The sequence below is a fragment of the Chrysemys picta genome, chromosome 18 (assembly GCF_011386835.1).
Source record: "Chrysemys picta bellii isolate R12L10 chromosome 18, ASM1138683v2, whole genome shotgun sequence".
In the NCBI taxonomy this organism is placed as follows: domain Eukaryota; kingdom Metazoa; phylum Chordata; order Testudines; family Emydidae; genus Chrysemys; species Chrysemys picta.
Genome location: NC_088808.1, coordinates 9,073,070 through 9,098,535, shown reverse-complemented (window position 1 = coordinate 9,098,535; position 25,466 = coordinate 9,073,070). Strand labels below are relative to the sequence as shown.

The 25,466-nt window shown below is 43.8% G+C and overlaps 1 protein-coding gene and 1 long non-coding RNA gene across 2 annotated transcripts; one reads left to right on the top strand and one right to left on the bottom strand.

Moving 5' to 3' along the window:
• The first annotated feature begins 1,736 nt into the window (after positions 1-1,736).
• Positions 1,737-25,292, top strand: TNFSF8 (TNF superfamily member 8). The gene is made up of 4 exons (XM_005301376.5): positions 1,737-2,266; positions 10,939-10,981; positions 23,411-23,482; positions 24,019-25,292. The coding sequence occupies exons 1-4, from the start codon at positions 2,072-2,074 to the stop codon at positions 24,477-24,479; spliced, it is 771 nt and encodes a 256-aa protein (XP_005301433.2). The 5' UTR covers positions 1,737-2,071; the 3' UTR covers positions 24,480-25,292.
• On the bottom strand, positions 12,497-24,631 carry LOC135976521 (uncharacterized). The gene is made up of 3 exons (XR_010593712.1): positions 24,495-24,631; positions 14,104-14,243; positions 12,497-12,751 (listed from the first exon to the last, which is right to left on the bottom strand). It is a non-coding gene; the product is annotated as an uncharacterized LOC135976521 (long non-coding RNA).
• Positions 25,293-25,466: the final 174 nt, after the last annotated feature.

The window sequence follows — 25,466 nt, the reverse complement described above, 5'->3', positions numbered from 1 at the left end:
CAGCAGGTCACTAGATAACCAGGGAGATGATAGGGGAGGGACTCCAGGACTGATGACAGAATCCGTGGAGAGATGGAACATCACCATGGAGATGTGTTTGAAAATGTTTTAGTTGCACCCAGGTCAGTGTTTATGGGACACATAAGCCTGTTTTCAACTGTAGTGAATCCTCTCCCAGCTCCCTACACACAACACTTGCCACTCACACCCTAAGCTCCCCATGCTTTGATTGGCTAATGAGGTGCAGTGTCTCTACTACTCAGTTATGGGGGAGTTTATGAAGCATCTGTTCACACTACAATGGATACCATTAGAAAGTTGCTAATGGCTCTAAGATAACCCCATATCTTAAGTTACCCCAGTAATGCAAGACATTTCCTACAGTCCATATGGGGATGTAGATGCAGACACTTTTGATAAATGGAGAGTGCTGCCTAACACAGGTATACACTTTTCATATAAAAGGGGAAGCTGTGTTTGTGCCTATGTTTACATTGTTGTGTTTGCTGTCTTTAAGTAACAGCCTGCACTCACGAGTGACACAGCTGTGAGACTAAGAGCAGAGTTCTACAAGGAGTGGCCAGGTGCTGAATGGGTACCAGGAAAAGGAGCGTTCATAGAGGAAGATGTTTCTCTTTTATTTTATTGGACAACTGCTGAAAACATCTTGGAGAAGGATCGGCTTGGCCAGATAACGCAGTTGCTTAATGCCAATGTAAGGAGTGGTTTAAAATCCAATATTCACCGTAGCGCAGAAAATGGCAGAGAAACAATTCAATGAGCATTGTGCTTCTTTACACCAGGGCTGAATTTGACCTAAGATGTCCAGTCATTTTTCCCACCAAACTTCATTATACAACCGTCACCAGCATCAGATCTGCGTGCCCGCCTATTAGAATGATTCTATGTACTACAGTACAGGTGTATTACTCTTACTCACGTTTATTACAGTGGTGCCTAAGGGCCAACCAAGACTGGGGCTTCATTGTGCCAGGTACTACACATAGTAATAGCAAGTCTCAGTGCAAACACTGTGTAGTCTAAAGAGACAGGAGAGCAAAAAGGCATTATTGTCCCCATTTTATAGCTGTCTAACTGAGGCACAGATGGACTGTGTGGTGTGCCACAGCTCACTGGAATCAAAACTGGTTTTGCTGAGACACAAGCTACTTCATTCGCCACAAAACTACCCTTCTTTTCTAGGCAGCCATCTTCCTACCTGAGCTATTTTTCTGGAGTCCACCATGAAAGGAGTCCATCCAACAGTCCCTCCCAGCAGAATTGCTGCTGTCAGGCCGTTGCAAGGTCTTTTCAGCTCTGAATCTGCTGTGCCACCATGCTGCAAATGCCACACTGCTATTTTTAGCATGCTAGCTCAGGCAGCGCCAGTGTGAGTCTGTCTCTCCAGGCCGGGAGGCACGCTGCCAACTGCAGTGTAGACATGCCCAAAGTGATTGAGGAGCCGGACTCCCACGGACTTTCAATGGTTCTTGTGTTCCTAAGTCATGTAGGCACTTATGACACTCCCACCCAATGTTTCCATGTTCACCAAGCTCGTGTTGGCTCAATCACACCTGGACCCGGATCTCCAGAGGAGAAAAGGAGATCACAGTCCTACAACGCTTGACTAAGAATGAGAAGGAACTACACTGTGAAACAGGAAGATATCGGCCAGGGTGATTTACTGTACTGAACTATCACTGTAGTTGAGTCGGAAGTGAAACAGCATTTGCCTTGCACTCAGTTTCACAGAAAGAGGGTGGAAGGGGAGGGGGGGGACCAACCTTGGTTACCATTCACCTTCTGACATCAGAAACCTCCGGTGCAGCATGAGAGGCTGCCTTCATGAAATCCCTGATCAAGAACATGAAGCTCCTTCCCCTCTTCACGGCTGCATCCTGCCTCACGCCCCCGGGTCCCTTTTTCTTCGTACGACGAATGATGAAGCTTTTTTTCCAGATCACATGAGCCCAGGATGAAGGGGGAAAATCCTGCTAGGAGTGGAGATGGGCTGCGAATGAGAATCTGATCAAGGGGAGATACGGAGTGATACACTGAGGGCTATATAAGAATGTGCTCCTCACCAGAGCAAACATTTTTCCAGGTGAATGATTCTCATGAAGCAGCCATGGCCATGACTGAAGACGGTGTTTCAAGGAGGCTCAGTGCCACCAACAAAACATACTTCTATTTCACCACAGCTTCCCTCACGGTGTGCCTCGTCTTTGCTCTAGCAACCATCATGGTCTTAATTGTTCAGAGGAAGGTAAGTCACTGCCATCTTTTCTCCGTCGGTCTCTTTTTTCCTCCCGCTCTCTAAAAGGGTTCTTGCAACTGGAGGTTCAGTGCACAAAATGTAGATTCGGAAGCTAAAGGCAAAACAGCGGAAGAGAAAGAGAGAGATGTTATAAGGAAATTATTTATTTTCTCTAAGTAAAATACTAGTTTCTTGTGCACAATATCTTCCACACAAGGGAAATAGAAAACCTCATGCTCCACGACATAATCCATCAGGAGTGCCTAGAATGAGGTTTTTACTGCGTGGTTCTTATACTTTCCTCTAATGCATCTGGTTCTGGCCACCATCAGAGGCAGGACACTGGGCTAGGTGGACCTGAGGTCTGATCCACCATAGCAATTCTTATAGTACTGTGATGCTTTGCCAAAATTCTTTATTGATTGATGTGATAGAAGGAACCACTGTGTATGACACCATGTATTTGCAAGTAATGGTAGTTTGCAAAGTGTGTGGGGTGGGGAGAAGCAATGCTTCAAAGGCATTGCATGGTACATTCCTGCAAGCATTCAGATTTCAAGCTCATTAACAGACGGAGAGAGACATAAGGGGACATAAGTGAGGGAGGAGGATAGATGTTTTCAGATTGGCTTTGGAAAACAATGGAGAGGACACTGGAGTAGAGGGAGGCAGAGAAGCCGTTCCAAACTAGCACAAGCTGCAGAGGATAAGGCTCTTGAACTGAGTGTCAAGTTTGGAGGAAGGAACAAGAAAGCAGGTCAGTGCTAACTGCAGATAAGGAGCAAGAAAAATGGGAACTCTGAGGTAGGTTGTCGACAAGCCTGTGGAGTATTTGAAAATAAAAGAGGACAGCTCTGAGCTAGATCTTGGAATGAATGGGGAGCCAATGGTGTATTTCAGGATGGGGCAATGGGGTTATATTCTCTGTGCAGTTGATTATGGACATAGTGACTAAAATCTTGAAGCTATTGAAATTAGCGAGAGTTTTGCCATTGCCTTCAGTGGAGCCAGGCTTTCACCCAGTCGGGTTAGAAATCTTATTATAAATCCAAGTTCTGAAGATGCCCCACTGCACCTGTTAGAAGGGAAACTACAGTAGCTAAAGACCCAGCTTTATGGGAAAAAGTTGGACTGGAAAATGCTACCCATCATGTTCTTTTCTCTTGAATTACTAAATCGAGTGTGTATGGAACTATCTGGAATTTACCTAAAAATGAAACCTCAGGGTCTAATTCATCTCTCCGTTACATCAGTGTACATAAGGAGTTACCTAATTGAAATCAAGGTTGTTACACTATGGGAAAACCAGTGTAAGCGTAGTCAGAATGAGATTCAGGTATTTTAACATAATAATCAACTAATGGGACACTAAGGAAACATCTAAAATAATGGATTACTTAATTACTGCAGAGATCCCACATAATGTTGGTTCCAGTAGTACTTATTAACAGTAAATTTAACACTGAATTAGCGCTGCATCAGGATAAATGCTGTTACACTAAATGCCAGAGGAATCATAATGAAGGATTAAGGTTGTTCATTTTGGAAACAGAGCTTGCAAAAGGAGAAAGCGGCAAGCTGATAGCTCAGGCGTGTGATGCAGAGAATCATGCTGCAATTTTGTGCTGCATGGGGGGATTAGGGAGTAAGGAACGTGTCTCCTGGTCTTGCTTTCAAGACACTAAAGAACTCACATGCTTAAATCATCTCCCTGTGGTCCCTTTACTCTCTGTCAATGGGGAAGTGACTAACCTTCAAGCCCAAATGAAGAACTGTGCCACCCCATGAGCAGTTCCTCAGTGGGATGCGGTTCTCATTTGGAACATGCCTCCTCCCTCGTGCTCATGCTCAGTGTCAGACGGGGCAGGAACTCCTCTGAGAACTAAGTTTGTTGCTGTTGAGTTAGGGGATCCTCTAGTCTAGGTGCTTTCTTCAATGCACCCCCACAATGCAGGTGTTTTTTAGAAGTTCTCATCGTCGGACCCACATGGCTCATAGGGCTCAGTGCTGTGACACGCTGCACCCAACCGTGCTGCTGGAGCAGACCCAGCGGCTGGTTTGATTTTCTCGAAAGTCTTTTCCAGCTGGCTTGATGGGCGATTGCCAAAGGCACACAGGGCAGTTAGGTAGCCAGTGCCTGTTGACAGTCAATGGAAGTTGGCCAGGGCGCAGGTGCAGGGGGACCGGCTGGGGGGGGCGGGAAGGGGAGGGAGCGGGCGGGGGCGCTGCCACGTGGCCCCTCCCGCTGCGCCGGCTCCTGCTGCCTGCCGCAAGGGCTCTGCTCTGGTCGGCGGGGAGGGAAGGAAGAGGACTGCCCTGCAGGGCGCTCTGGTTCTCCGCGCTGCTGCCCCCTACAGGGCGGCCGGAGCGTAACAAGAACAAAACCAAAAAAAAGCGGCCGGGCCGCCCTAGGATTGGGCAGAATGCCGCCTCCAACAATCTGCCGCCCCAAGCACCAGCTTGCTCAGCTGGTGCCTGGAGCCACCCCTGAAGTTGGCTGCCTAGCCCTCATTTGTGCTGTTGAAAATCTCCCTCGTAACAAATTTCCACTGAAAAAAAAGGTTCAGATTTAAGGACCTTACGTAAGGTGAAATTCAATAAAAAAGCACAGGAGCTCTGCAGACCTGAAATCAAGATGCCCCGAACATAGAGTATACAACATGGAAGACCACAATAAACACCTATAAATCCAATTATCCCTCCGGATCTAATGCAAATGTCATTAAATAATAATCCATCCTAGTGCATTTTATAGCGCACCAAAAAAAGTCTTCTTCACGCCCACTTCTCTAGAGGCCATGGCTTAGCAGTGTAAGTTTAGACTCCGTGGAATTATGTATCGGGACAGAGTCGGCTCAGTTCTTCATGCTTCCGCTAGAGATACATTGACCATCTTCCAGTTTACTGAATCTCGCTCTTTTAGGTGAGATCTTGTTTTTCATAAAAGTGGAAGGGTTTGCCATGGCGGGGCCTTGGACAAAATTTCCCTTTCTGATTGCAGCTGTGAGAGACAGATGCCTTGCACCTCAGAGGTGTCTGCGTTTCATTGCTGCTGTAGGTATATATTCCGTGATGCATATGCGGGCAGAGGGTGTGATGTAAACAATAATTATTATGGAGCACCAGCCTTAAATTACCAGGCTGTAGCAAAAGGTTGCAGTGAACATGGCAATAGTACACCCCATTCATCCCCAAGCTTGTATTTTATCAGCCATCATAACTACACAGAGGGACAGGACGTTTCAGGGGTTTCTAAATGCTCATGTTTCTAACCTGATAGGGTTTGGTTTTGTTTTTTCCCCAGAGCTGTTCAGCCCTATTACAGCAATGATGCAAAGTTTTATACGTAGGTGCCCAGTAATTATACGGAATGGTCTAGTTTTGAAACCTGTTAAAGTTAAAATTCTAGAACAATTTCACCAGCTGGAATCCAGCCCAGCTCAGTACAGACCAAAAGTCATTCCTATCCGATGGCTGTGTACTACACTGGCCAACATGATTTCGAAAAATTTCACTCTATTTCCTACGTGGACATGTTGCAGTTTGCATTAAAGCGTGCCCCCTGGTGGGTAAACGTGGCAGAGACAGCAAGAACTGAATACCATGGAAAATGAGCCACACACTCCTAAAATAGAACCCTGCAAAACAGGACTAAGGCATCTTGATGGGAGCAAGACCCATCTGCTCTGCTCAAACCCAGGCTGTAACTTTTCTATGGTTAAACAGTATCCTTCACTGTCCTAGGCTGTCAGCCTGGTACCGTTCGCCGGCACTAAAATCATTCCCTTGTAGTTACGCCTGCATTTGTAATGATGCCCCGTCTCAGGCCAAGTGCGAGGCTTGAGCCAGAAGTTGTGGATCATTAGTCCCAGTTCTGCCATTGACTATGTGAGAGGTTGGGCAAGCTGCTTAAATTGTCTCTGCCTCAGTTTCCCCATCTGTAAAATGAGAGTAATGATGCTCACCCACGTTGAGGTCCTCAGATGAAAAGTATGAAGCATTATGATGCTGGTGCAACAGGATGCACCTTTTACAGCCTCTGCTTGTAACAAGTATATCCAAAGATTAAGAATTAGGTAGCTGATTATAGGCCCTGTGGGACTATAGGGGCTAGCTGTAATGGCTGGGGCTCATTCATTAATTTTTCTGTCTTCATATTCTTGCACCTCTTAAAAGGCAGAAAAATGGGGAACTGTTGTTGTTTTAATACTAGATAGTTTAAGTAGGGTGACATCCTAGGGCAAAACTCCCACTGAGGTTGATAGGCCCAAGATTTCCCCCCTGGAGCCTGGTTTTCAGAGCTGCTGAGCATGCATGACTCCGGTGGCATAGACTCAGCACCCCAAAACTCCTGAACTAATGATGCTGTCCTGATGGCTCTGTATAGCACTATGTTAGTTCAGTGCCTTTACGTGGATTTTATAAGACCAATCCCGACTTCAGTGTGAATGCAGGTAAAATGGACTTTCAATCCTAAGGGAGCTAAAGATACTCAGCCTGTATCCTCACAATTCAAGGGTGAATCTCAAATGGTTGGGGGTGAATTCATGGCTTCAACTAAGTCAATAGCAAACCATCCCACTAAGGTCAAATTCTCAGGACTTCACCCCGGGGAATTTGGAGTCAGGTTGAATACCATGCCTGTAAATAGGGATGCTTATCTGAATCTTAGCCCAACTACTGAATTCAAACCACTTGGGTCTGCAAATGTAGGCTAAATTGCTCATAACAATAGATTTTCTCTCCACATGTGGGCCCAGATGGGAGATTTTGGTGACAGTTCAGTGTTGTAGGTTCTGGTTGGAGCCTGGATGTTGAGATACTCACAAGTGGCTGAAAAAAGTTATCTGAACAGAAAGAAAGAAAGAAAGAAAGAAAGAAAGAAAGAAAGAAAGAAAGAAAGAAAGAAAGAAAATTTCAGAACAGACTCGTGCAAGTGCACTGAAGTTAACTAAGTGACACCTACTTATACTAGCTGAATTTGGCCCTGCATTCAAATTCCGTTTTAAAAAGAGGCATGGAATCTGATAAAAGAGTGCTTCTTTTCCCCAAGCTCATTCATCCATCCCTACTTCTATCTTCTGCAGGGCATGTGCTGGAATCTGACGCCACAGTAATCCTCACACCTCGTTGTTTGTTATTGCACGGTTGTTTAATTATTATGGGTATCATTCCTTTCCAGTCAGGGGATACATGACCTTTGCCGGTTTTCTCCCAGGGAGAGGGGTCTGCAAGAGCCATTTATCAAGATGATTTTGATTAGATGACAACCGAGACACCAGGGAAGGTTTTTTATAAAAGCCCTTTTTAAAAGCTGATTTTCCCTGGCACATGATTATCGTTTTCTCTAATGAAGCAAACGCAAATCACTCTGCTTGTGATGACTGAGACCGTTCATCCCCTGCACACAGAGCCATTGCAGATTTATAATGAATTTTTCCCAAGCCTGTACAATACAATTTCATCTCTTTGAGCACCTGGAGGGGAACGCTTTACATTTCAAATTAGAGCATTAAACTCAATCTTCTTGCTGTGGGAAAGGAAAAAAAAAAACCCCACCCAATAACGTTTAGAAGCAAGCACTAAAGTTTTATTTGGGTGTCTACTCAATTATTCTTGAAATAAAATGCATTAGTATCTTTTATTCTCCATCCATTCTGAGACTTTCCAAGAGGGAATGCGATACATTAGTGCATTTTAATTTTTCTCAAGTCACCCCATCTGCACAGCAAACTATGAGTCGTCAGATTTATATATTTTCCCCCCTAACCTCCATCTCAGAGGAAGGTTTGAAAGATGAAAGGCTCGCTCTAATGCTAATAGCTCGATTGCTTTGCAAAACACTCCTTTATAAACAGCTGTGGAACCACTGCCTGATTGCATTTAATGAAATGTAGGGCTGTCAAGCGATTAAAAAATTAATCGGGATTAATCGCGCAACTAAAAAAATTAATAGCGACTAATTGTACTGTTAAACAATAATAGAATGCCATTTATTTAAATATTTTTGGATGTTTTCTACATTTTCAAACATATGAATTTCAATTACAACACGGAATACAAAGTGTACCGTGCTCACTTTATATTTATTTTTGATTACAAATATTTGCACTGTAAAAAACAAAAGAAATAGTATATTTCAATTCACCTAGTAAAAGTACTGTAATGCAATTTCTTTATAATGAAAGCTGAACTTACAAATGTAGAATTATGTACAAAAAATAACTGCATTCAAAAATAAAACAATGTAAAACTTTAGAGCCTATCAGTCCACTCAGTCCTACTTCAGCCAATCGTTCAGACAAACAAATTTGGTTACAATTTACAGGTAATAATGCTGCCACGTCTTGTTTATAATGTCACCTGAAAGTGAGAACAGGCGTTCGCATGGCACTGTTGTAGCCGGCATCGCAAGATACTTACGTGCCAGGTGTGCTAAAGAATCATATGTCCTTTCATACTTCAACCACCATTCCAGGGGACATGCGTCCTTGCTGATGACGGGTTCTGCTCGATAATGATCTAAAGCAGAGCAGACCGACGCATGTTCATTTTCATCATCTGAGTCAGATGCCACCAGCAGAAGGTTGATTTTCTTTTTTGGTGGTTTTGGTTCTGTAGTTTCCGCATCGGAGTGTTACTTTTTTAAGACCTCCGAAAGCATTCTCCACACCTCGTCACTCTCAGATTTTGTAAGGCACTTCAGATTCTTAAATCTTGGGTCGAGTGCTGTAACTATCCTTAGAAATCTCACCTTGGTACCTTCTTTGCATTTTGTCAAATCTGCTGTGAAAGTGTTCGTAAAATGAACATGTGCTGGGTCATCATCTGTGACTGCTATAACATGAAATATATGGCAAAATGCGGGTAAAACAGAACAGGAGACATACAATTGTCCCCCAAGGAGTTCAGTCACTAATTTAATTAACACATTTTTTTTTTAACAAGCATCATCAGCACGGATGCATGTCCTCTGGAATGGTGGCCGAAGCATGAAGGGGCATATGAATGTTTAGCATATCTGGCATGTAAATACCTTGCAACGCCGGCTACAAAGTGCCATGCAAACGCCTGTTCTCACTTTCAGGTGACATTGTAAATAAGAAGCAGGCAGCAGCATCTCCTGTAAATGTAAAGAAACTTGTTTGTCTGAGCGATTAGCTGAAGTAGGACTGAGTGGACTTGTAGGCTTTAAAGCTGTTTTGTTTTTGAGTGCAATTATGTAACAAAAAAAAATCTGCATTTGTAAATTACACTTTCACGATAAAGAGATTACACTACAATACTTGCATGAGGTGAAGTGAACAATACTATTTCTTTTATCATTTTTACAGTGCAAATATTTGTAATAAAATCATAATATAAAGTGAGCACTGTACACTTTGTATTCTGTGTTGTAATAGAAATCAATATATTTGAAAATGTAGAAAAAACATTCAAAAATATTTAATAAATTTCAATTGGTTTTCTATTGTTTAACAGTGAGATTAATCGCGATTAATTTTTTTAATCGCAATTAAACTTTTTGAGTTAATCGCGTGAGTTAGCTGCGATTAATCGACAGCCCGTGTGAAATGTAATTGTAGATGCAAAGTTTCCTTCTTCACGTGGCAAAATACACCCACCTCTTTTTAGAGCCGAGGATATTGCACTGAGATTTAATGCTCTGACTCCTTGTTGTGGGGTCCCATAGTGGGAAAGATGGTCTAATGGCTAGGGCCCTGGATTGAAGCACAGGAGACTTGCATTTAAGTTCCAGCTCAGCCTCCCTCAGTGATCTTGGCCAAGTCACCCATTCTACCCCATGCCTCTGTTCTCCCGCTGTAAAATGGAGATAGCATTTTTCCCCGTCACACGGGGATCCTTAGAAGGTAAAATCCATTAATGGCTGTGAGTCGCTCAGGCTAAGATTGTCAGAGGCATTTAGGTACCTAACTCCCACTGGCTTCCTTTGGGAATTAGGCACCTAACTACCTTTGAGGATCTGGCCCTCAGATATTACCAGTAACAAGGGTCATATAAGTACCTAAATAGAGCTCTAGTAACACAGTACAAACTTCTACCATTTGGACTAAAGGAGGAAGTGCCTTAGATGAGAGCAGTAGCAGCTGATCTGTGGGTCAGTCACAGAAGGGGGTCACAGGCACCGCTGGCCAGAGTGTTATATTAAAAACATTCATGGACATTTAGGACTAGCACCTCAGGACTTGGAGGAATGGAAGGGATCACAAGGCTGATCCTTGTGCTTCAGACAGATTTACAGAATCAGAACCAAGTCATGCCTTTTACTCTTGACCTTTCTTCCTTCTCCCCAGCTAACCGTAGCAGGAGTCACTAGACTTTAGCTCACTGTCAAGTATGTTCCCTTGACATTTTCAGGTATTTCCTCCTTGTGGCCACTGAGCAAAGATCCTTTTGCCTGTCATTTCAGCACTTCTGGTTCTAGTCGCAGCCCGAATTGGAGGACAGACAAATTAAAATTAGAAATAAACCACCTCTTGCTTGTAGGACACCATGGGACATAAGTGATGGATAAGGCCTTGCGCTGGTCTGCTGCTCAGGTTGAATTTCACTCTTCAGGGACAGAATGTAATAGAACATAACTTGAAACCACTCTGTACCTTTAATACAAGTATTTATAGGCCCTAGAATAAATATCGGCTCCCTTCCTTTTCTTTCAGGGTCTGGCTCCTCCAGAGGACGGCATTACAGCACCCAGCACAGGTAAGACCTGTAACTGACTATCAATATAATTTGCCTGGTTTATAATGCAAATGCCATCCAGGGTGATGAAAAGCTGTTTGTGCAACTCTTAATCACTTACCCAAACTCTCCTCTTGTTGTAAAACCCGAGCCAGTGGAAAAAGCTTACAAGTTACTCGGTACCTCCGGAAACCAGTGCACAGCTAAGCAAATAACAAGCACGTCTTGTCTTTGGTACAGTATGTTTTTTTGCCAGAGGATGTGAACATTAATCTGATTATAAGGTAGCACGTGGATGGCTCAGTCCTGCATTCCTGCTGGCAGAGACACATTTTACCCTGTTTTTATTAGGGATGGGTCATTGTCACTCATGTCAAAACCACTGGGACACCATGGGCTCACGGGATTGATATGACTTCAAACAGTACTGGGTTCACATTCTGCTTCGGAGAGGATGCAAGAAAGAAGGAGAGTTGAGGCGGAGGTAGGTGGGAGGATGGTGAAAAATAGGGCATCAAGAGAGGCAGAGGGAGAAATATGTGGGGAAAAACAGAGCACAGAGGGGGAGACAATTCTAATGAGAATAATGTAGACAGTGGGCCAAGAGTCTTCTTTCACTTAAACCATCATAAAACTGGAGTAATTGTTGGTTTCATTGCAATTATCCATCTGCTTAGATGGGCCCCCATCACCAAGTGTTTCAGCATTTCACAAATATTAATGAATTTAGCTCCACCTCCAAGAAGAAGGAAAGCATCATTACCATTATCATTTTACACATAGGGGAATCTGAGGCACAACGATTTATATTGGCTAGGCCGAGGTCACACAGAAAGCATGTGGCAAAGTCAAGAGTTTAACCAGGAACACCTGAGTGCTAGTCCAGTGCCTTAATTACAAGATCATCCTTTCTCTTACTCAGCATTTACACAGAGGTAACTCTGAGCAGTGGCTGGCCAAGTACATATGCTATCCAGCATACCAAACTGCCGTCATGTGCCAACTATACCATCACAGGCTTCCTGGCATCATAAATGTCTCATCACTTCTTATCGTTTTCAGATTGAATCTCTCTGGAAATAACTCAAGGTTTAATTTACACAACCAGGTTTGGGTAAAGAGAAGATTAGATCCTTGAAGTCCAGATTCTGCTCTCAGTCACCCCAGTACCAATCCAGAGTAATGGCTTCAGGGGAGCCAACTTGGCTTCACACCAGAGTAACTGAGGTTGATATCAGAATCTGAGTAAGCTTTACATATGCCCTCAGAAGCTTTGCAAAACAGCATCAGCCGAGGCTAGGCCATTTCTAGAGACGGAAAGGAAGGCACTGGCAGTGTGAATATAGGGACTAAAAGAGACACTCAGAGCCTTGGCAATTGTAATTTGACATGGCCTCACCCACGTCATTGGAGTGATGCTGATTTACAGCCTGCTGAGGCTTTAGCCCGAATTAGTAAGAGGCAGAGGGAGCTGCAGTAGTGGATGTTTACCATAGACAGAGGAATTGATGAAAATCAGGTGCAACGAAACTGGCGATCAATGAATGTATATTTAATCCAGAGCTAATGATACAATACAATTCTCTGTGGTGCAAGGTAGATTTCTCACTTATTCTTGTATTAGCAGGAATGTTGTAAGGAAGAGACGAGCAGTAATTCTTCTGCGCTAATTAGGCCTCAACTGGAGTAGTGTGTCCAGTTCTGGGCACCGCATTTCAGAAAGGATGTGGACAAATTGGAGAAAGTCCAAAGAAGAGCAACAAAAATGATTAAAGGTCTAGAAAACATGACCTGTGAGGGAAGATTGAAAAAATTGGGTTTGTTTAGTGTGGAGAAGAGAAAACTGAGAGGGAACATGATAACAGTTTTCAAGTACATAAATGGTTGTTACAAGGCAGAAGCAGATACATTGTTCTTGTAAATCTCTTAGGCTAGGACAAGAAGCAATGGGCTTAAATTGCAGCAAGGGTAGTTTAAGTTCCACATTAGGAAAAACTTCCTGACAGGGTGGTTAAGCACTGGAATAAATTGCCTAGGAAGGTTGTGGACTCTCCATCATTGGGGATTTTTAAGAGCAGGTTGGACAAACACCTGTCAGGGATAGTCTAGATAATACTTAGTCCTGCCATGAGTGCAGGGGACTGGACTAGATGACCTCTCGAGGTCCCTTCCAGTTCTATGATTCTATGGTTCTAAATAAACACACTGAAACCTTGATTTCTTCCCAGCCAGCTCCTGCCAATTGCTCTCTCTCAGCACGAATAACTGGGGAATGTCAGACAGAAGGAATGTGCACTCTCAGGGAGCTTACAAGCTGTCAATTGTCATTCGCTCCCAGCTGCACTGTAGACATACTCAAAGTGGGATTTGTGTGCCTTTCCGTGACTCAATTGGAATAAAGTGGCTTTAGTGTAAATATACATTCTATACAGAGGGGGGAAATGCCACCTATATGTATTACATACAAAAAGCTACATTCAGAGACAATTAGTTAGGTTGTAAAGTCAAGCATTCAAAAGTTAGGAAATGCCAGATTTATGGTTGTTGGTGCAACCTTAATTCTACCCCTCTGTGTCCTGAAGGAGGCAAGAGTGCAGTGGAAAAAATAGCAGATGATCAAGTAATTAAAAAATGTATCATCAGGCAACTTCACAATGGGATAGACATATGCTACTTTCCAGAGTTGATTGAGTGATACTAAAAACATGCATTACATTTTCATCTCATGTTTCATTTAGAGTTTACATCCTATTGCATCTTATTAACTAAATACCAATGGGTACTTAACAGCAAATTTATTCAGGTGTTCATATTCCTTACTCAGCTGTCAATCCTCCAGGGATAGGTTTTAAATCATCTAATGGCGTCTAATTGAAAGGATGCTTTGCCAGCTAATTAAATGTTTATTTGAAAAAGCACCACAAAAGCATCGCTAAATCTCTTTTCGATATTCGGTGGAATGGCACAAGCAACAGAGGGAAAAATTTAAGATCACCATAAAATAAATCTTTCCTGAAATGTAGTCTCTGCAGTTGTGAAATCCTTTCCATGGTTCTTGGCATGCATGTACCATTCTGTTTAACAAGTGATTTCTGCCTGCCAGAAGCTGTTTGGTGAGAGTCAGATATTGGGGCTCCACAAACCTCTCCATCTATCATTTCCCTTCAAGTTCTATGTCTCCAGCTTGCTGACTCCTCTTGTTCTTCTCTGGATCATGAAGACATGACCCCAATCTCTGCTCTTATTGACCCTGGGGTATACCAGGAGATACTTCATTGTTTGCCTGGAAGTAAGATATTGAAATTCATTAGCAGTTGACAGGTTTCAGAGTAACAGCCGTGTTAGTCTGTATCCGCAAAAAGAAGAACAGGAGTACTTGTGGCACCTTAGAGACTAACAAATTTATTAGAGCATAAGCTTTCGTGGACTCCGAAGAAGTGGGCTGTAGTCCACGAAAGCTTATGCTCTAATAAATTTGTTAGTCTCTAAGGTGCCACAAGTACTCCTGTTCTTCTATTAGCAGTTGAGTGATTAGACAACGCAGGACATATTTTCATCTCTATTATGCCCGAGTAAATCAGAATAAACTTGAAGTCAGTGGAATAATTCCAGATTTATACCAATAGAACTAAGAGCACAATTTGGTCTTATTGGTTTGAATCTGATTTCTCTTACACCAGAGTAAATCTGGTACAACTTCACTGAAGACTCTGGAGTTACACTGGGGCAACAACAATGTAAGAGAAAGCAGAATCCGGTCTTATGATGGTAGTCAATTTCTAAGGAGTCTGTCTGGACTGAGAGTTATGGAGAGACTGCAATTTTACTGATCCATCTTTGCATGTTATAGTCAGTGCATTTGTATATGTAATGTGGGGAGGAGAAGGTTACCTTGCCAGGACTTTAGTATGGAATTTGACAGACAGGTTTGGTATTACCCTCTGATAGCTTCTTAGTCCCCAATTATAGAACCCGTTTTTTCTTTGTTCCTCTGTTTTCTTTTAGGAGAAAAAGTGGGTGGTGGCAAGTCTGGGCTTGCAAATGCTAATCAGGTCCTTCAGTTTACTTCTAAACCAGGCGTCCCTACCTGACCACCAATGCAATAGGTCTGGCATAACATGAACAAGTGGCTGGAAGTTAAAGCCAGACAAATTAAAATTAGAAATAAACCACCTCTTGCTTGTAGTGAGGGCGATTAACTACTGGAACAAACTACCAAGGGAAGTGATGGAGTCTCCATCTCCTGATATCTTGAAATCAAGACTGGATGCATTTGTGGAAGAGACGTTTTAGTCTAAACTCCATACATTTAATAGCCTGTGATATACAAGAGATCCCACCAGCTGGGAGGCTGAGGAGGCTGGGGAGTTGGGCGAGCAGCTCAGATAGCAGGAAACCAGGGAGACAGACGGCCGCAGCCACCTTAGTTTCTGGTGAAAGTTTCGACGGAATCAATGTGTTCCTGTGGAACGTATCGATTCCACCAAGTCAGCATTTTCCAACAAAAAATTGCTACGCTGGAAATTTTGCCGCATCTCTAATTCGTTACGATTATTCATATTATAAGAGAGCCTAGAGATCAGGGCCCCATTGTGCTATGTACTGTGCAGGCACATCATGAAAGGCAGTTCCTGCCCTAGAGACAGGACAGACAAAAAGGTGGGAGGGGAAACGGAGGCCGATTGAAGCATCCAGCAGGTTATTGACAGAGCTGGGACTAGAACTCTTAATCACACTGCTTTCTAGGGCTACCTGCTTTCCTCCACAACGGAGCCCTAGTAAGAGCAGCACACGAATGTCATGCTGAAGAGCTCTGCTCAGTTTGTACGACCCCCTAGGATCTGACAGCAGCAGCAGGTGCCATGTCTTGCCGCTGGTGGCAGGACACAAAAGCAAACCCACAGGTTTAATTAAAATACTCTCAGATAGCTAAGCAGATATTTGCTAGAGATGGGTGAACTCATTTTGCCTAATTTCAAAGGCAACTTAAACAATAGTGGGTTTGGCCATGTAACTCTAACGTTATTGGGTTAGGAGATGGAGATGAACAGCTGGAGGAGAGAGAGGCTAGCCAAAAAGCAGATACACTGTGTACTGGATCCCATCTATAGGTCACTCAGGCTGTGGGTGCCTAGCTACAGGGGTCTCTTCACAGGCAGCTCTTCAGCTAGAAATTCGTAGTATTATTTGAACCAGATGTGTAGAATAATATTGGTTCAAATTATACTTAAAATAAGCTGAACTCATTTTATGAACCTCCTAAATAATTTCATAAGGATCACAAATCTTCAGCTCCTTCAGCTCCAACCAAACCTGATGCACTACATGTTCATTGAAATGGGGTGACTACCTAATCAGGACAAAGAACGAGGAGTACTTGTGGCACCTTAGAGACTGACAAATTTATTTGAGCATAAACTTTCGTGGGCTAAAGCCCACTTCATCAGATGCAAGCAGTGGAAAATACAGTAGGAAGATATATACGGAGAACATGAAAAAATGGGTGTTGCCATACCAACTCTAATGAGACTAATCGATTAAGGTGGGCTATTATCAGCAGGAGAAAAAACACTTTTGTAGTGATAATCAGGATGGCCCATTTCAAACAGTTGACAAGAAGGTGTGAGTAACAGTAGGGGGAAAATTTGCATGAGGAAATAGTTTAGTTTCCCCATGCTAATTTTCCCCCTACTGTTACCACTCTGATACCTAATCTGGGTAAACTTCATCTGCCAAGACATCCTATGTACGTGTCTTCTCCTGTTTACTCCTTGATCCTGTTGCCTGAGGGCTCCATCTGGTGGCTGGATTCACCATGCTCTGTGTGTGGGAGACAGAGGGTATGTCTACACTTACCGGAGGGTCCGGTGGCAAGCAATCGATGTTCTGGGATCGATTTATCGCGTCTGGTTTAGATGCGATAAATCGATCCCGGATCGATCCCGGAAGTGCTCGCCGTCGACGCCGGTACTCCAGCTCGGCGAGAGGAGTACGCGGCATCGACGGGGGAGCCTGCCTGCCGCGTCTGGACCCGCGGTAAGTTCGGAGTAAGGTACTTTGAATTCAGCTACGTTATTAATGTAGCTGAATTTGCGTACCTTAGTCCGAAGTGGGGGGTTAGTGGGGACCAGGCCAGAGAGACCGAATGCATGTGTATGGCCTTCAGATTCCTCATGTCCTGAAGCTACAGTCCACTGAATCACATTGAGTACCTGTTATAGACTCCTTCCTTCTTGCATGACTGGTGGAATCTGAGTCACGTTCTCAGTGTTACTACAGATGAGGCTGTAGCCCACCTGAGACACATGTGCCATAGACATAGCAGCTCTATTGGTCGCGTCAAACAGGGAGCCTCCCTTGATCTGGACCCCAAGGAGCTATGCTAGGCTTGTGTGAGCTGATACTCTCCCCATGTCTTTCAGCATGCAGATATCACATCCCTCAGGATAGGTTCCTTTGCCAGCATCTGTGGCAATGGCATACAAATATTGAGATTCTCGTGACATAAGTAGCATCTTCAGGACAGAATACTCCGCACACCTTCCTTCTAGGGCTTCTTTCCCACTGTCAGCCTCTCCTCAAGTTTGCACCATATTTGACCTTCAGGTACCACACAGCTCAGTGGACAAGAATGCAGCCAGCAAAGATTTTCTTACCCTTGTTTCCAGACTCTGGCCCTGGTTTTCCTCGTACTTACTGTGGTTTAAAACTGAGGTAACCCAACTGACTTCAGTGGAGTTACTCCTGATTTACACCACTGTACGTAAGAGACTTAAGCCCTGCACACACTGATCTTCCCGTGCTTCTGATCACACTCACACTAGTTTTACACTCATGGAACTCCTCTGATTTGCGATCGGAATAACTAACTAGAGAAGCAAAACTGAAAAATGGTTATAAGCAGCCCCAGTGGCGGCTTGAGCTCAGGAAATGCTTCTCTACAACCAGACTTTTTTTTTTTTTTTCCATGCTTGGTTTTCTCAGAAACACAGCTGATGTCACCAAATAAATGCTGTTAAAACTTGCTGACGTCAATGAAAGCTAGTTCAGGCTTACAAAGGCCAAGTACAGTCACATCAGCTCAGAGCTGATCGTGGGAGATGCCTTGAATGTCCTGAGATCATCCAGTGAGGCTCTTTGCACGATCATGCTCTTTATGTCAAGGCACCATTCTTTGCTTGGTCAATAGAGCCTGCATTGCTGGAGCTTTAAATGCTACAGGGGCTTTTCTGATCTGAAGGGTGAATTCCACTCAGTAACACTGAGTTTCCATAACCCCCCCCCCCCCCCCCCCCCAGAAACAGACTCTACCTTTCTGTAGGACAGATGAAGTTTTAAGGGTTCAGGGCTATGAATGCATCTTATCAAATCCTATTTTTCATCATGATGCAGATTTTAAGTACCTAGGATAGGTCATCGAGTCTTCTCTTCTCTTCTCTTCTCTTCTCTTCTCATCTCTTCTCATCACTGTAGTATCTGAGCAATTTCCAGTAGTTCATGAAGCAATGTGATTAAATCTGTGCTTTGGTCTTTCTTTGACTGGGATTTTCATCAGTCGAGGAGTTGGGTGCCCCACTCTCATGGACCTTCCGTGTGCCACAATCACCTACCTTTGGCCCTTTTGAAAATCTCAGCCTCGGTCATACGTTTAGTGTTATCTAATTTCATTCATTCCTGTGTTTGTCACCTGCCTGACCAATGGTGGTATGACTACAAAGATTGCAACGTTACAAGTGGCCAGCCAATAGGATTATCTATAGCTGCTCAACTGCTCCCCATCCCAATGACAGGCAACCTCTACCTTCTTACTTAAAAGTCAGGCTAAGCAGTTGTTCTGGAGACCTAGACGTTAGGATCTCTTTTCTTACACTTTTATAGGAAATCGTATCTGAAAATCTTAACTAGTGTTACACACGGGCCACATTTTGTTCTCTACTGATCTCAGTGGAGTTATGCCAGATTTAATACTACTGTAACTGACAGCAGAAGTGGGCCCTATCATTAACAAGGCCTCATAAGAACCCTGTGAGGTAGGTAAGTAAGTGTTAGGCCAGTTTAATAGAAGGAGAAATTGAGGCCCAGAAAGGTGTAAGTGACTTGAATATGGCTGCATATCTTGGGCCAAATTCTTTGCTGGTATAAACTGATACAGCTCCATTAAAGCCCATTTACACCTGGAGAATTTGGTCCTGTAGTGTCAGATCCAGGGATCCTGACTTCCAGTCCCCTGTTTTAGCCACTAGACAACACACCCTCCGCATCTGGATTAAAGGTCAGAGGTTTTACTTATGTCCTGGGTAATTCTATGTGACTAAGGCTAGGTCTACACTACGGGGGGGGTCGACCTAAGATACGCAACTTCAGCTACGTGAATAGCGTAGCTGAAGTTGCGTATTTTAGGTAGACTTACCTGGCTGTGAGGATGGCGGCGAGTCAACCGCTGCCGCGCCGCCATAGACTCCGCTTCCGCCTCTTGCCGCGGTGGATTTCCGGAGTCGACGGAAGAGCCATCAGGGGTCGATTTTATCGCCTCTTCACTAGACGCGATAAGTCGGTCCCCAATAGCTCGATTGCTACCCGCCGATTCGGCGGGTAGTGAAGACATGCCCTTAGTCAATGGGGCTTTCATGTACATTATGAAAGTAGCACTCACCCATCTGGAGGAAATGATTAGTGGTGCATTGAAATATATTTCCTGGCCTGTGTGCTCTAGTTTATAACACCCAGTTTATAGCCAAAACAGTCAGGGAAACTAATTGGGACTAATTGTGGGGGAGGGAGGACAGACAAGAGATGCAAGATCTTTCTTTCTTAATCACAAAGTAATGGTTATTATTATTATTATTTATTATTTGTGTTACCATAGTGCAAGGGAGACCCGGTCACGGAGCAAGGTCCCACTGTGCTAGGGGTTACACAAACACAGACCAAAAGACATTCCCTTCCCTGAGATTACAATCCCAGTATAAAACAAGAGACAACCAACAGCTATAGACAGAGGGGAGGAGTGCAGGGAAACAATGAGACAGCATCCCAATGATTTCAGCACCCGAGCAGCAGATGGAGGAAGGGATAGCTCAGTGGTTTGAGGATTGGCCTGCTAAACCCAGGGTGCCGCGTAGGGATCTGGAGCAAAATCAGTACTTGGTCCTGCTAGTGAAGGGAGGGGGCTGGATACAATGACCTTTCAGGCTCTCTTCCAGCTCTATGAGGTAGGTATATCTCCATATATTATTAATATTATTATTAATATTAACTGTGTCAAGGTTTTTTGTCAGTGTCACAGCAAAGGATATTTTTGAGGAGAGATTTGAAGGTGGCTAAGTGAGGTAGCGTTGTAGATGTTAACGAGGAGCAACACCAAAGCGTTAGGGGCAGCCTGGGAGAAAGGTGCTTGTTTGAAAATTGAACCAGTCCAGTGGAGGGTTCAGCATGGGTAGACTGGAGGCATCATCGACAGTGAAGGAGAGATGATAGGTAGGGTGGAGTGAGGCCGAGAAGGGCTTTGGAAGTGAAGAAAAGTACCTTTTATTTGACGTGATAGAGAAGAGGGAGTCAGTTGGGTGATTCAAAGAGAAGTGTGACATGCTCAAAGAGACGGGCTAGGAAAATGGTCTATGCAGCAGAATTCTGAATGGATAGGAGCGCGGTAAGATTGTATTTGTCAAGGCTAAGGAGAAGGCTGTTGCAGTAATCAATAAAAGAAGGAGAATTGGGGAACAGGTTAGCAAGAGGGTAAGAGCTGACAGGATCATTGGTTAAGAAGGGTGGATGTTTGGCTTACAAACATCTGTATCCAAACTGTGGTAGAATGTGAAATTCACTCCCTGCAGCATTGACAGAACTTCAGCTACGCTGCACTTTTTTTGCCCAGTAGGGGGACCTGTTCTCCTGCTTTTGAGCGATAGTAAAGCAGCTACAGAAATACAGTGCCCTACTCACTGCAGTATATGGTTCACACGCAGTATGCATGAGATCACCTCTCCATTGCATAATTTGAGTCGCTCGGCTTCACGATTGCAAATCAGCCATTTCTCATTGCCTCATCATCAGAGAAAAGGATGTGGGGGAAATGCATTGTGCATAATGGAAATAAAACCTCCGGAAGGGCATATAAAACGGGCAATTGTTTCATAACGTTCAGGGAACTATTGCAAGAGTTCATGAACCACTAAAAAAGTTTAAAGTCCTCTTTATACAGTCCTTCTGTCCTCTGTGTACAGCTTGATTATGCTGATAGGCCAGTGATTAAGGATCTGACAATGAGCAAATAGTAATTCCAGGCTTAAGGATGGCAAAGGAGTCTGAAGAGCTAATGGTAAAAGTCTCAAGCATCTTTTGTTGGGTTTTGCTGACTTTACCCGTGCCCCATTCCTCCCCAGCTTCAGTTCCTGGATTGATTGAAAGTGCTTGCATTGTGCGTGCCAATTCCTCTTTCACTATTGTTATGCAGGAAGAAACATATACAGCAATCAAATTGTCTTGTATGAAGTAACCAGCAGCCTTCAGGTCTAGAGGGTCATCAAACTCCCCTGAACATCTTTGAGCCCATCTTAACGTTGCTCTAATTATAAAGAAATCGGGTAAAATTGTCAAAAGTGTCTGCGTGAGCCTAAATCCCCTTTTCAAAAGCAAGGCCTTGCCTATCCTAGAAAGCTGTACTGCTTTAACTACATTGGTCTAGTTAAAGCAGTGCTACTTGCTGGGGTGGTTAAATGTGCTTATACTGTTATAACTTAACCCCATACGGGATGGGGAAGAAGGGATACCAGTGTACATCACCTTTATACCAGTGTAACTGGGTCCTAAGGCTTGCACCAGTATAACTATATCAGTAAAAAAAACCATACCCCTAAATGGGTTCTACTGATACGAAATCTGTGTGTGGATCAAGTGTTATTTAGAAAGTTAATGAGACTTAGGCTAGGTCTACACTACGGGGGGTGGGGGGGGGAGTTCAACCTAAGATACGCAACTTCAGCTACGCAAATAGCATAGCTGAAGTTGCATATTTAAGGTCGATTTACCTGGCTGTGAGGATGGCGGCGAGTCGACCGCTGCCACTCCCCCGCTGACTCCGCTTCCACCTCTCGCTGTGGTGGAGTTCCGGAGTCGACGGCAGAGTGATCGGGGATCGATTGTATTGCGTCTACACTAGACGCGATAAATCGATCCCCGATAGATCGATCGCTACCCGCTGATCCGGTGGGTAGTGAAGACGTGCCCCTAGGCTATGTCTACACTTGCAGAGTTTTTGTGCTGCCGGTTCACCGGTGATTGGGAACCGGTGAAAGAAAAGCACTGGTTTGTGTTCTCACTTCCACAAGTGTCAGAGACTGTTCACATTTGCAGCACTTCCATTGCTGATGAGAGCAGCGCACTGAGGGCAGCTATCCCACAGTGCAGCTCTCTCCATTTTGAGGATAGGTCTTGTGGGAAGTGGGGGCCTGATCGTGGGGCATCCTGGGTCCCTGCACAGCCTCCTCTCCCCAAACACTGATCAACTCCAGTAGCTCAGCATTGCTCCAAGCAGGGGATCATTTGCTCCGTGGAGCAGCCAGCGTCACCTGGCCAGATGACAAGTGAGCACTTGCCAAGAAAACAGGAAGGGGAGTTTCAAAGTTCCCAAGGCATTACCGGGGGAGGGGCGGACGTCTGTTTACCTGGCAGCAGAGTAGCAGAGCTGCTGGCCAGAGTGGTCACCTAGGCACTGTGGGATATCCTCAGGAGGCTAAATGCTCTGTAAACAGGAAGAACGTGTCTTCACTTGCACATCACCACAAAAGGATTGTGGAGGTGGTTTTCTTTTTGCAGTGAAACTTCTGAGCTTCATCACAAAAAATCATGGGCAAGTGTAGACGCTCCCACAGTTTCTGCACACACACACACACACACACACACACACACAAAGGGACTTTTTGCACTTTAAATGGCAAGTGTAAACATGCCCATAGACCCCAAAGTCTCTTCTGAAAATGGTACTTTGGCTAAGTCACTTGCAGTACAATAGGGACAATTATTGCAAAATGTATTACAATAGGAACAATTATGTTTCCAGAACTTTGAGTTAATAACTCCCAGTAAATGAATTTCTGTGGTAATATTTGGTTTATTTTCAAGTTCTTTCTCTGTTGTCTTTTATTGACATACTCAGCTGACAAGTATTCCATCTGGGTATAAGCAGAATGAGTTTAAAGCAATACTGAGCTAAAGTCATCCCCAACTTCAGTAAAGTTAAACCAGGAATGGTTTTTTTCTATTCATTAAAAAATGAAATGAAGCTAGAATCGGATTCTGCTGTGTTGAGGACCATGGGACTTGCACTTTTTACTGGGGATGGGGAACGGTTCATGATGGTGTGGGTTGGAGAATCACTGCAAAAGAATGCTGGTAGCAAACCCTCTAACGGAAATGAAACCGCAATGGTTATTTATCTTTTGTTTCCTCCAGGGAATGAATTAAAAGTTGTTTTTACAACCCTACAGAATGCTTCATTTATGAAAGCAGCTGCATACATGACAGGTCAGTGAATGAGTCCAGCTAATTCAAGTTTACGCGAGCCTATATCGCAAACTGACTGAAGATTTTCCATCAAAAAAAAAATTGGTGGAAAATGGCCTTTTGACTAAATGGACATTTTCGTGAAAATAGTGCATGTTTTGTGTGGAAAATGAAAACTTTTTTTTAAGTTTTTAGCAACAAAATGCTTTGTTTTTAAATGATGAAAACAAAGATTGAATGAACGTATGTCTTTGTGCCCACTATTTCCCACCACATGTTCCTGACAACATTTTGACTATATCTGCTTGTGCTGGGGGAGTTTCTGCCTACCTGTAGATAGCAGCCAAGTGGTTTAAGTTGGGAAGGGAGGTGTTCGATTAGGCTTGAGGCTGAGAATTTTGGTCTAGGACAGTGGTTGGTGTCTCCTATAGAAGAATGACAGAATACATGGCTACCATTTGCCAGCAAATAAGTCCAGCAAGCTCTCACTTGTGTGTTTAAATAGACTATACACCACATTGGTATATTGTATTCGCTCATTTTCCTTTTCTTTCTAGTGTCAAAGCCAATAAATAGTCCAAAACTGAAGTGGACAAACAATCATATTCTCCAAGACATCACGTACAACAGCAAAGGAGACCCAGTGATCCAGACGCCAGGCTTGTACTTGGTCTACTGCAACTTGCACTTTCATCTAACCAACTTCTCAAGCAACACAATCTACCTTAAGATGGAACTGCTTGTGAATAACATCACCAACAGGCAAACGTTACTCACACCCTGTTCCAACACCAACAGGCAAACGATATTCAATCCATGTGCATCAGTTACAGACAATAACAGGATATATCAGGAGCTCTCCATATTCCATCTGGTGAACCTAGATGCAGATGATTGGCTATCAGTAAAAACTGAGCAGTACGAATATTTGGATTTAGATTTCTTACCCAATGACAATATTCTTACAGTCCTCAGGTACAGTGATAAAAGTAAGGAGTGCGCTGACTGCTTCGTGTAGCTCAAAGTAACCTACCTTCAATGACAATGCCTCTGCTGGACAATACCGGGTCTTAGTTGACATACCTTACCCCATCCTTAGGGGAAAATAAGGAACTTTCCAAGCGTCCAAAAGTGAAATCTAAAACACAGTAAACCATGCACCCGACAGACATAGGAAAACACTCGGCTTTGGCTGAGAGTGGGATTGCCGTGATGCCAGAAGACTGTCCGTCAGGAACGGGGCCAGCAAGTGATTCGGAGACCCGACAATGGCGCCTCAAAACAGAAACAAAAACAACCAAATTAGGAGAAGAACTTTCCATGCTGAGAACGATCAGATATCTGATATCTTCCACTTACGAAAGCAGCTGGGCAAGCGTGACTAGCCTGGGGGGAATGGGACCTCTTGTCATCTGAGGATTTTGGAATTATACACGATAGTACTTTGAGCTAGTTTTTCCAAAAACTAGCAGTCAACGCTGATAACTAATGCTTTTTTTACAACGAGAGCAAGCGACGGTAAATCTGCGAGAGAGCCTGTGGGCAGCATCGTTGAAAGCAGAGATGGGAAGAAGTTAGGTCATGGGAGGCAATGTGGCCCAGCCGTTAGGGTATTGGACTGAGACTTGATGTCTGTTCCCTATTCTGCTACTGACCTGCAAGGTGGCTTTGCACAAGGTGTTTCACCATTTGTCCATCTTTCGTATTTAAATTGTAAGCTCTTTGGGACAGGGACTATGTATTTGTACAGTGCCCAGCACAATGGGATGCTGATCTCAATTGGGACCTTGAGATACATGCATAATACAAATATTAAAAGTAGTAATAATAATCTAGTCTGTGTGCCATGTAACAGGGTTGTCCCTTACAGTATATTTTCAAGTGCTTTGTAAAGTCAAGTTTTAAAAGTAATCTGAATGTCACCGCAGCATACATGTGTAACCCTTCTGCCCCTCTGAGTTGGCAGCAACAAGGGCCGGGTTCTGTATCTAGGGGTTCCGTTTCA